The 12437-nt window shown below is 43.7% G+C and overlaps 1 protein-coding gene across 2 annotated transcripts in view; it reads left to right on the forward strand.

Moving 5' to 3' along the window:
• Nucleotides 1–5650: 5650 nt before the first annotated feature.
• The window catches only part of LOC143142416 (uncharacterized), a 30889-nt gene continuing 24102 nt past the window's right edge, over nucleotides 5651–12437 (forward strand). Inside the window, exons 1-3 of one of the 2 annotated variants that reach the window (XM_076303277.1) lie at nucleotides 5651–5895; nucleotides 6285–6488; nucleotides 7358–7932. In XM_076303277.1, the coding sequence (XP_076159392.1) occupies nucleotides 6323–6488; nucleotides 7358–7932 (741 nt within the window). In that variant the 5' untranslated portion in view covers nucleotides 5651–5895; nucleotides 6285–6322. The remainder of the gene's footprint in view (nucleotides 5896–6284; nucleotides 6489–7357; nucleotides 7933–12437) is intronic. The other variant, XM_076303276.1, reaches the window with a different exon arrangement.

The raw sequence follows: 12437 nt of genomic DNA on the forward strand, positions 1-12437 counted from the left end.
ATAGAATTTCCTTTTTAAAATCTGAATTGACATGTTTAAACATTACAGCAACAGAGACTAAGTAACATCTAGCCTGGGAATACCCATACGAACCTTTGGCAAATTTGAGATTTGCTCTGTAGGTCCGTCTGGCCAAGAGGCCATTAAAGCCCATTTAATGTCCCTAAAACATGCATGTAGACGCTAATCCGGCATGGATGTGTATTTCTTTGAAATCGAGTAAACACCTGCGTTTAACATAAGGCACTCAATACTAAGCCATGCAAAAACACTGCATTTAACGTTTATACATGCAGACATGCCAAAGATTCACTGCATAATAAAGTAATATGCACTGTGTGGCACAGTGTTGACGAATTCAATATATACAAACAAAGGATTTGCCTGTGGGAACACAATACAAATTTGGGTCTGGGCCTATGACCAACCTTGGCATTTCTGTGTGTGACCACATCACTGTGTACTGTGATTTATGCGAGACAATTTCAGAAGTGATTGATGCGGTGTACAAAAAAAACTCTCACCCGGGGGAATATTCCCTCTTTCTGCCCTTTTTTTATACTCTCTTTGCATGGCATGGTATGGTATGTCTGCATAATTGAGCCCTCTAGTGCAAGTCAACCAGCAGGAAGTAGCAAGACTGGAATCAATTTACCTGGAGTGAACCAATGGGAGTGAAAAGATGACTATGAAACAGACCCAGCCACACCATGTTTTTATTATGAGACTGAATGCATAGACTGTGATGATTATGCGCCCAGCATTGCCTGTGTAGATAAACTATGGGCCTTCAAGATGAAGGAGAGTGGGGAAATGAAAAACAAATGCCCACAAGAACACTGGACATTCCTACATGATTTATCAAGACAGTGACTGGCAGCTTAGCCCCAGAGGTTTTGTTCCAAAGACCCCCTGTGGGTGAGAAAATATTCTAAGGACCCCCTCATAATCGTAATAATTAATGCCATTGAAGTTGTGGTCAAGTTTACTATCCTGTGTTTTCTGGCAAGTGTGTAACTTGATCTGTCTTTTACCAACTTTAGAATTTGCATCACTGGACATGGTCTGACTCAAACATTTATCCACGTTTATCAGCAAGCTAGTTGGCAATATATGTCTAAAAACAATACAAAACAATGACAAGAAGTAGACAGTATATGACAACCAAAAGAAGACAAAACAAAAATGAAAATTAAATAAACTCTTTAAAAGTTTAAGTGAGTTTTAAGGAGAGATTTAAAAGATCAAGACAGAATCAGCTAACCTTATTTGCTCAGGCAGTGCATTCCAGAGCTTTGGGATATTAAGCTCTACAGTATGTGTCTTTTTCTTCTGGTCCCAAGCCAGTGAGAAGAGAAGCTGCATTTCTTCGTTTCTCAATTTTGTAGCTTAGCCTCACACCAATGCAGACTCCATCCATCATGCCTACAAGTGATGCTTGCTACTCCCTGTGACAAACTCCACGTCACCTCTGGACCTCTGCATTTGACCTTTGCACTTCTTCAAAGAATGACATTTATTTGGGGCTGACAACAACATGTGTTTCTTGTCTATGGTGCATCTTTACGGACAATATTTTTCTTGTTTTACAGTTTCTCATGGATGAAGATGTAGTCAAGGGGGTAGTGGTGATGGATTGGAGGACATTTGGAGCTAATCAACTGGCATCATTACCCCTTCGGCCTTTCCTGTCCAGAGGTCTACAGTGAGAAGCTCTACATTCAGGCCTGGGCTACACCGGGTCCGCTGAGCATAAAAATAGAAGGTCTAATTTTTTAGAATTTAAAAAAAAAAATGAGTAGGCCTATACACCGCTATCACATCTGGTGCAGCAAGTTCCATTGATTACAGTGGAAGCTTTACGTACCCTATTTATGTAGCCTCCCTGTCAGGTTGTCAGTAGCACCAAGACATGAAATGCTGTGTGTGAGCTGTAGATCACACATTCTCATACATTTTTTAGTGATGGAGACATGCAAATCTCAGGGTGATAATAATGGGTACATATTTGCAATTTAACATGTGGGGTAACACAATGGCTCATGACTTGACCATCAGCCTTTCATCTCAATCCTCTCCACACCAATACATAATCAGTTCAGGTTGTGGGTGAGGCGAAGATTGACGAGAAGCGCTATACGTCAGTTTCGGAAAAGTTGTGCTCTATGTTTGCATGTGTGGTGTAGCCTAGTCATGAGGTCATAGGTTATAGCTGCTGCTAAGATTAAAGAAAGTTATTGAGTCAGCATCAGAGAGAGGTTGTGGACGCACATCTGCGTTCATCATGAGGTTGACAGGCAAGGTGTGCTTAAGGTGGCACCTGTAAAACATTCCTGACTCAGGGCTGTGATCGAGTGAGCAGAGGTGGATTCGCAGGGCGGGGAGTCGGAGTGGTGATAGGAGAGCTGACTGATGCCCTCTTAATCTACCAAGGGGGTCCGACACATGCGGACGTACCAGCTATTCACTTTCACAGGCGGGTCATTTTGCTGCATTACGTACTGCACACTAGCACGCAAAGAGATGAAGGAGGAGGCACCAGGTTTGTGCCAGAGGACAGCGGTGCTGTTGACCTGTTGACCTCGGAGCTGAATCCTTTCACACATTTCTGACCCACCTGAAGATGACTGTGACTAGAATTTACAGGTTTTCTTCAATGGAACTACTGGTGTCCATATGGTAGCAACATTCTCTTTGTCTCCCATGACAACCTTAAATTACTCTCACTCTCTCTGCATGCAACGTGCAATGTACTGGGCACATGTAGCATTAGCCTGGCTATGCAGATGTGCCTGTGATTTTGTGGAGTGCACAGCAGCTGTCACAGGGATACGGTCAGGAACAGATTAAAGCCATTTGGCATCAAATACCTGGATTTGAGATCTAAACGTTGCATGCCATCATATCGTTTCCAATACAGGATGCAACTTTTCAAAAGTAGCTTTTCAACATTGAAGAGACTCATGTTAGACTTAGGGCCAAAGGGCAATGTCTATCTAATCTATCTAATAAGCAAAGTTCTTGCGTGTGAACTATAGCTATTGTGTGGTATCTGAAGCAAGATAGATAGATAGATAGATAGATAGATAGATAGATAGATAGATAGATACTTTATTGATCCCCAAGGCGAAATTCAAGACAGGTAGTGCAAGGTGCCAATACCAAGGCCCAGTTTTAAACCTAGATAAATAAGTACTGTATATCTGCACTGTCCTTATAAAAAAGCATGTCACATATGTCATTATAGGACTGTCAGTGTCATAACATAGAAAATCTGTTTTTGTAACTGCCTGAGGGAAGCTTCGATACACTGATATTATTGAAGGTGATAATTGAATGTGTGTAATACTTCATCTTCAACTGCCTCCAGCAATGGCAATTCAAATCATTCCAATATTGCTACATTTGACAGTGTGGACACATCTCCATAGTTTGCTGTGGCTGTGCATTCACTCTCTTATTGCTGCAGGTCTGCTGGAACGTGCTAATGGTGAGGGATGACCTCCTTTTTCATGCTGATCTGCTTGTACTACAGAGGTGAGGCGTTTCCCTGTGCGTACAGTCTGGCTATATATTATCATGTCAGAACGCAGTGGTCCCACGCTGATATGGAGAGAGAGAGAGAGGGAGGAGGGATCAGAACCAGGTTTGAACAATCCCATTCCTCATGAAAGCATTTCTGAGTGACAGCTCACCTTTCCATGCTTTTGCCCTTGGGGTCTGGATTTAACGAATGGGAGGAGTGATGGAGGCGGGAGCGAGGCTGGCACTTTCTCTGCCAGCTGCTTGTGCAGGAAATAGTGATCACCAGCGGTAATTCACAGCTGCAACGTTACTCAAAGTCACCCATGACTGTGTGATTTTTTATGACGTGATACAATCTTTCCATTCATCAATTTCTTGGGTCTCTCCCTCTACTGTCTCTTTTCCATCTCACTCTTATGTTCATCGCCTTTTTATTCACCCTCTATCCTCTATCTGTCTGACACAAAATGAGTTGTGTGTGTGTGTGTGTATTGTGTGTATATATATATATATATATATATATATATATATATGAAGACTTCTTTTCAAAAGCTGAAAATGAAATGACTTAAGTAAAAGTAATCTATAAGCATGCCACTTAAGTAAAAGTCTTAAAGTATCTATTATTTACAGTACTTAAGTATGACAAGTAGCCCATTAAAACATACTTAAAGGTTGTATCAGCGATTTCAGGCCCAAAAAAGACCCAAACATAAATGATCACATTCATCTAATCTCTCCTAACGATCCGCTAGCTGTCTGCCCCATAAGCAGGCCGTCAAAAACACGTCTCTGTAGGCAGCCTAGGCTCCGAGATCTGTACACAAAAACAATTGCTACCACCAAGGGTTGGCAACCACTCAAAGGCAAAATAAAGTGTTTCAACCAATAACCGACGAGATGCGCGTTTAGGAGAGTTTTAATTGCACGGGAGGTAGGGGGGAGGGAGTAGCAAGCTAGCTCTCTGTTTTGTTTGAACATCAACAGAAGTGATGTATCCACGCTATCGCTGATACAACCTTTAAGTACTGAAAGTAGATGTACAAAGTACTAGTAAAAGCTTTTGAGGTCAGGTGGGGTACTGATTAAACTCCTGTATATATTTATATCCCCTTGTGGATCCAAGAGTTGAGAATGACCTTTTGAAGATCCCTCATTCCGTCTCCTTAGAGAGAGAGAGCTCAAGCTCCTGATCCAGCCATGGCAGAGGGACTGTGTGTGGAGGTATGCCTGGCCTGAGGGCATCGGTAGCTCATGCTGCTGCTGAACTTTTCTCTTCTCCCTCATGTTCTGTCCTTGTCTTCCCTCCTGTACATCTCTCTTCATCACCGCACTGTCTTTCTGTCTCTTTACTTACTTACTTGTCTGCCAAATGTGTCTGTCTCTGTCTCTGTGTCTCCTTTCCACACACACCTTTCCCATTTTTTCCCATGCAAATGCTCTCTCCTCGTCATGTACACACACACACACACACACACACACACACATACTTTTTTGCTGTCACTCTCTCTTAGCCCCCCTTCTCCCTCTTTCACTTCCTCTCTCTCTCTCTCTCCCTCCCTTTCTCTATCTCCCTTTCCCTCTCTCTCTCTTTCCCTGTCATCCATGCATGTGAATGCATGGCACGCTGCCCTGGCCAGGTGTGGTCCTGGGTGTGGAGCTTCTGTTGCTTCTGGGGGAAACTAAAGAAACGGAGGCGCTGCTTATCAACATAAACTCTTTCACCTCACCTCTCCTATTAAGCTCATAGGAACGCTAAATTAACTTCCAGGCCCATGTGAACAAAACTGGTAGCCCTGGACAAGCGGACCACCTGCTCTAGCCCACTTTTTTGAGGGTCACAAGTTTTTCACCAAAGTCATCAATGTTTCTTCTGAAATACGTGTTATTTTCTCTACATAAGTAAGATGTATAAGTGGATGCATACGTATTGCATCTCATTCAGTTCAGGGTTCCTTATTGAAGCCTCTTCATATAGGCAGTCCTATGAGGGTACAGTTTCTCATTTGGCCCAACCTCCTTAAGATAATCCAGCCAATGAATGGCCAGGGGGGTTGGCCGACTGACACCTGTGGAGGATGGCAGCTGGCACATCTGACTCTGAATTAACTGCAGACTTCTGTCTCTCTCTGTCTCTCGCATTCTCTCTCTCCACCTCTATGCTTGATTCCTCATGTTATTAGTCTTTGTCACTGCTTGTTGCATGGTGCATAATATGGTTTGAGCCTCAGGACCTCTGCCTGTGCGTCTGGCTCTCTGTCTTCCAGTCTGTCTGAATTTCTCTGCTAGATTCAGCACTTCTCTGGTGTTGTAGACTGAGGATCTGTTTGAACACTGTAGCAGACTCAGACTCTGCTGCAACTTTTGTTAGTAAGTCTGCCCTTCTCTCTGTATTCATTTAAATGTGTATTTGTCATCTGTGAACGTTTGGAATGCACTTCAATTGTCTTGGATTTTTGACAGATGTAAAAGAAACAAAAGGAGTGTTTGTGTATGACTGTATGTGTGTGTGTGTGTGTGAGAGAGAGAGAGAGAGAGAAAGATAAAGAGAGAGTGTGTTGTGTGTGTGTGTGTGTGTGTGTGTGTGTGTGTGTGTGTGTGTGTGTTATATGTGTGGGAGAGAAAGGAAGGGAAAGAGAGAAGGACAAAAAAGCACAGAATAATAGAGCCACACAGAGAGATGTTTTGCTTTATTCCTTTGGTTTGTTTTCTCGTCTGTGAAGTCCATCTCTAAGGCGTTCCATCTGTGTGGTGACTAGAGTCTGCTTTGGGTGAATGCTCCTGCATTAGGGACAGCATGCAGTGGTCACTGCTCCCCCTGCTCCTGCTCTGTGGACTTAACTACCTGGTGGCTCAGCGTCAGGACGATTATGAGGACTACGAGGAAGAAGTGGACATCAGGCCGAGAAAGAGGACAAACGGCAAGTCACTGAAGACCAGCTTCATCCCCAAAAATGGTCAAAGTAAGCATTACCAAGTTTTCAGTGTATTTTTCAGTGTGTGTGTTTGTGTGTGTGTTTGTGTGAGAGAGAGAGAGAGAGAGAGAGAGAGAGAGAGAGATAGATAGAGAGAGAGAGAGAGAGAGAGAATGGGAGAGTGGAATGTGTCCAACAAAGCTTTATTCAGATAGTGGGACACTAGCCTTGTCAGAGCATGCAGTTGACATGCTTCGATTGATAAGTCAATCCAGTAAAACCTAAGGATAAAAAACAAAACTAAAATTCTGTCAGATAATATCTATCGCCATGATGGGAACAGGGAGTTTTTCATTCCCATGGAAAATTATGAGGATGGTCAGGAGACTGAACTCCGATCTTATCTGGCTGTGTACATATGGAGTATGGGTCTCCTGTCTCGGTGTGCTTCTTTCAGCCTGCCGGAGGGCCTCTGTTCTTGGGTTCTGCCGTACCTGTCCTCAGGCTAGTTCCCTATCTGTCATGATCCTGCTGGAAACATGACCGTGATTTATGTGCATCTGTGATAGAGCTATCTGTGTGACCTCCTTTCAAAGGTGGCAAGAGCAGGAACTTTTTTTATTGTAGTTTTTATGGAAAATTGGGATAATAAAATGTTTAAGACCTGTCTGAAGTTTGACAAGTTTGGAATAAGGACACCTGCATCTACATCTAGTCTTTAACAACATACAGAATAGTGCTTAGATGATATCAAACTCATACGATGCAGGCAAACAAATATCTTGTAAGAGACTTGGAAGTCCTGCAGACGTACAAATACAAATTCTTTGTATGAGTTAAAGTGAAGAAATATTATTACTTCATATGATAGTGTGTGTATTCTTCATCCTCTCTGTCTCTCTTTCTCGTCCACTAAGACCTGCTATCAGAGGACTGTGGTCTGGAGTTGGCGTTTTTAGTGGACAGTTCGGAGAGTGCCAAGGACAACCACGCTCAGGAGAAGCAGTTTGTCATCGACGTGGTGGAGCGTCTGCAGGGGGTCCGCCTCCAGACGGGGCGGAGTCTGAGCTTCCGGACGGCCCTCCTGCAGTACAGTAGCCGCTCGTTTACTGAGCAGACCTTCCAGCAATGGCAGGGCGTGGCCAACTTCCAGGCCCACATCCGGGATATCCAGTACATCGGCCAGGGGACGTACACGACCTACGCCATCACCAACCTCACCCACCTGTACATGCACGAGTCCGGCCTGGGTGCGGTCAAGGTGGCCGTGCTGCTGACCGACGGCGAGTTCCACCCACGCAACCCTGACATTTTCTCGGCCACAGCCGACGCCAAGAACCAGGGTGTGCGCTTCTTCATGGTGGGCATCACGCCGGCCGCCAACGCGCCGGGCAACGTCCAGCGCCTGCGTCTGCTGGCCAACTCGCCTGCCACACGCTTCCTGTACAACCTGCAGGACAGGGACATCTTGGAGAAGATAATCAAGGAGATCGTAAGTTCACCTAATTGATTGCATAATAAGATGCAATCTTATTTTTCATAGAGGTCAATATAGTTCTAGATATGGCTAGATATAAATGGAGACATAGCTATAGATATGGCTAGATACTGTAGTTATAGATATGGCTAGATATCTAAGAGTGACGGCATGGCGCAAGCATCTGCCAGACTTCTGGCATGTTCTCTTCAGTTCTGGTAAACAGGCTGTAAGCCAGCGGTGTGCGTTTTGAAAACAGCCTGAAGCCACCATCAGTCTGCTGCAGTATCTACGGATACAGTGAAGCATTACACCGCGTAAGGTGAAATCTTCTCCATCCTCTGGTGCCTCTGTCTTTCAGCTGCAGAAGGGCAGGTCATTTCACATCCTCCAAAGTGCTGTTGGGCAATTGGAATGTGTTAACCCTTTTTCGTGTTGTCACTATTGTAAAAAAATGATAAGTTGGACCACAGTTTTCTAAGAGGTCCTTTTGAGTTAGGAATACCTGTCTGGTCAAAAGGAGAACGGCGTGGTAGACAGACATCAAGAATTCTCTGATTTTACATCAAGCCATGGAAGGGTGTGTGGTAAATGTACTCAGATTTATGAAGCTCGTTTGGATTTCCGCTGTTCAGATGTGTGTGTCAACACACTCCCAAAGCAGACTTGTCTGTCAACGCACCACGAGTGTGTGTGTGATGCTCCTGTCAGCACCTTGGCCTGCCCCCGTGGTTTGTGTGTGTCTGGATGGGGGGGGGGAAGTAGGGCTATTAAAGTGTCATTGTTAGCGTGTCCTAAACAACTGTGTCTGTCTGCGGGCATCTTATGGCTTTTTTTTCGAGGTGGCCCAGGGGAAAGGGTCTGTCACCACCTCTCGTAGGTGGAATCCACCAGGGGAAACTATATGACAATTTCCCAATGTGGCACTGAAATCAGAAATCCCTGTGGTATGTGTACTGTACTCCTACATCAGGAGGCATGTCACATTGTTTCAGTTGTGTGTGTGTGTGTGTGTGTGTGTGTGTGTGTGTGTGTGTGTGTGTGTACATGACGAGGAGAGAGCATTTGCATGGGAAAAAATGGGAAAGGTGTGTGTGGAAAGGAGACACAGAGACAGAGACAGACAGACAAATTTGGCATGTGTATGCGTATGCGTAAGCACCTATCCATCACACACGTGGCACAGATACACAAACACGTCCTCCTTTTGAGCATCTGGACTGGCCGGCCAGCGCCTCTGACCCTCACACTCCGGCTGATTTACTCAAAGGCTTCCCCTCCTCTCATCTCGTATTATCATAAAGAGATGGGTGGAGGCTCCGGCATGTTAAGGTGTCAAGGAATCCATTAACCCCACAAGGTTGATGATCCTCATGGGAGATGCCATATCAAGGAGTGTGTGTGGTTGTGTGTGGGGGGTGTAGCGGGGTGTGAAGTCACTATCATTCATTCCTGGAGAGAGTAACATCTGTTTTTCATTGACACATTTATTCTTGTATTTTCTTCTTTTTTTGTTTTTTTATGTCCCATTCTTCTTTTCTCCCCATCTTCTTTTTCTTCATCTTTTCTTCATGTTCTTTTTTCTTTTTCTTCTTCACCTTCTTCTTCTCCACCTTCTTCTTCTTCTTCTTCTTCTTCTTCTTCAACTTCCTCTTGTTCTTTGGCTCTGAAAGCTGGCAAGCGGCAGGAGATCACAGCATGACCCTACACGCTCACCAAATAGCTGAATATGCTTTGTTTGCACACACTGTGCCATACTACTGGACATCTCCTGGGACCCTGTTTGTTGATGCAGATGTTTGACATCAGGACATGAAACAGCACAGAGAGCTGAAGCTGGAGGGACATCGTTAGCCCTGAAGTTAGACCTTTTGGCAGACTTCAAAAATCTCCTTATCATAGGGGGGTCCTTAGCACCCCATAGTGTTGAAGACCACAGGAGGCCGCTGAAAACCTGTGTAACATGGACAACCGTGCCAGTTTTAGAGCTGTGATTTACAGTAGTCTTCCATGTAAGGCTATATAGATCATCTGAGCAAGGTTAGGGTGAAACAGACCTGGCCTAGATTCAGTAGACCCTTATCTGAGTTTGTCTGTCCAGTTGGCACCTGTTTGCTAATACTGCTACTATTACTATGAAGAGGATTGACTGAAACATGTGTTGGTATTGTGGGTATTTTTGAGTGCCTGCATTAAGGGTTTGTCTGGTTACATGTATGTTGCTGATTGGATCATAAATGGCCAAAGCAATGATGAGGAATGACTAAATAATTTGCTGGTACTCGACTACTTGTTGGTATTTGTAACTATGGCATCAATAGGTTAGTGATTTGTTTTGTTTGGATATGTTGCTGATCGGATCATAAACGGCCACAGCAACAAAGAGGATTGACTTGTCAGAGTCTGTCTGGTTGACACCAGTTTGTATTACCACTACTATTACTATTGCAAAGAGGATTGACTGAACAATTAGTTGGTATTTGTTGGTACCCGCATCAAGGGCTTGCAGTTTGTTTGGTTATGTTGCTGATTGGATCATAAACAGCCGCAACAATGAAGAGGAATGACCAAAGAACTTGTTAGTATTTGTTGGTAGAGAACCCATCATGAGTGTGGAGGGGATGGGTCTGGGACGCCAGACACTGTTAAGCCTTCTTGAGGTATCGTGGGCCTAACAGTGAAACACAGAAGGAAGAAATTGCCTGCTTGATGATTCCAATGAAATTCTCTCGAAGGCTGCTCTGTTGGTGATGTGTTTACCCACAAAGGTTGCTTTGTTTATTATTTGGTTTTTGATTGTAAGTAGGCTTGGAGATCTATGGCACTAAGAATTTAAGACCTATCCTGTGTATATCTGAAATTACTATTATGGATGATGTTGACAGCTTAGTTGTTAAGTTGTAGACAATCTAAGTATTTTAGATGAGCACCAAAATCACTCAAAAGGATTAAACAGGACACACACATAGCACACATGAACTACCCCTGCAATTTTAAGCCATCCAGCAGCACTTACATGTGTTTTGCACAAAAGCTCTTAAAAGACAGTCAGTGGGCGGCTTGGCCATTATGCAATTAAAGTCATTATGGCACAAGGCCCTTTGTAGTGTCTTTATATGTTTAAAATGGCTGCCTGTGATGGCCAAGAACTCCTTTTTCGACCAACAATGGACCTTTTTTGGTCCTGTGTTCACAGAAAGTAGAGAGATGATTCTCCTAGGATGGGTGTAAGAGATCATTGGCAGAGAGAGGCGTCTGGACTGTGGCAGCAGCTGCATGTCATCAGCCCTTTGTGTCCATATGAGAGAGATTCGTTTATCCACAACATGCTGTGGTCTGGACAACTTATCCCCAGACACAACGTCACAACACACACACACACATACTCGCACATACTTACAGTAAAAATGGACAGATCAAACGTTCTGGAACACTTTCATATGGCTTCTATTTGTCTGTGGAGATACTGAATGGTGGAGATTACCAGGTGGCTTTGTACAATCTGTAATGACTAGCAAGACTACTACACTACTACACTGTCATCCCCTGTCTTTTATTCATCCTTCAGTATGACTGTACTTTATCCCTAATTTCAACTGCATTTCTGCAGTAGCGGGAAAAAAATATTAGGCACTACCACAAAATATAATTTTATTCAGTAGTTGCTTTCTGGTGATTCTGGTGAAGATGAGAGAGCCTGGAGGTTTTGAGGTCAGACTTGAAAAAAAAAATGGAAGGAATAGAGAAGAAAGGAAATTGTACAGTACCGTACTGTTCAGCACAGTTTTGTAAGCCTACCTACTTGTGTGTAATCAAAAGCAGATCTGAGAACATCTGAATAATCTGAATTTAGGGGTTTTGAGTTTAGTTACCTCACTTTTACCACAGGGGGCACTGTTTCAAACTCACACAATTAAATAAGCAGTTAAAGGTGCTCTAAGTGATGTTATGCGGTTTCTAAGCTAAAGTTTTTGTCACATACAGCAAACATTACCTCACCATCCACTAGCTGCCTGTGCCCTGAATACACGTGTATATGAGTCTGTTAGCTCTCTGTTTTGTTTGAACATCAACAGAAGTGACATTACCCAACATCGCTTCAATTCAATTTCAATTTTATTTGTAAGGGACAGTGTGCAATTAAAACATAAATGTAACCATTTGATGCATTGCACCAGAGTTAGCCTTAGGGTAATTTACATCTGTAGTCTGTAGAGCACCTTTAAAGCAAAGTCCTTTTAGGCAAGTCCCTCCACTCAGCGGCCATATTGCAATGCACTTTGGGCACTTATCGGGCATCTATTTCAGGCATCTATTTCGGGCATCTATTTCGGGCAGAACTGCGCTTGCGCAAGGCTTCACCACACCAACCTCACTCCAGCGGTGAGATCACAACACATGATTGGTACGATGTATTCACAACACACCACATGATTGGCACAATGTATTCACATGTTGACTTTTGGCCGTGGATTGGGCGGGATATGTGTAGACAACTGCCATGTTGGTGTTATGAACTA

Source organism: Alosa pseudoharengus, unplaced genomic scaffold (assembly GCF_046254945.1).
Source record: "Alosa pseudoharengus isolate Yale_2024_CS ecotype anadromous, Long Island Sound unplaced genomic scaffold, YU_APseudo_1.1 YU_APseudo_1.1_scf_24, whole genome shotgun sequence".
Taxonomy (NCBI): Eukaryota; Metazoa; Chordata; class Actinopteri; order Clupeiformes; family Clupeidae; genus Alosa; species Alosa pseudoharengus.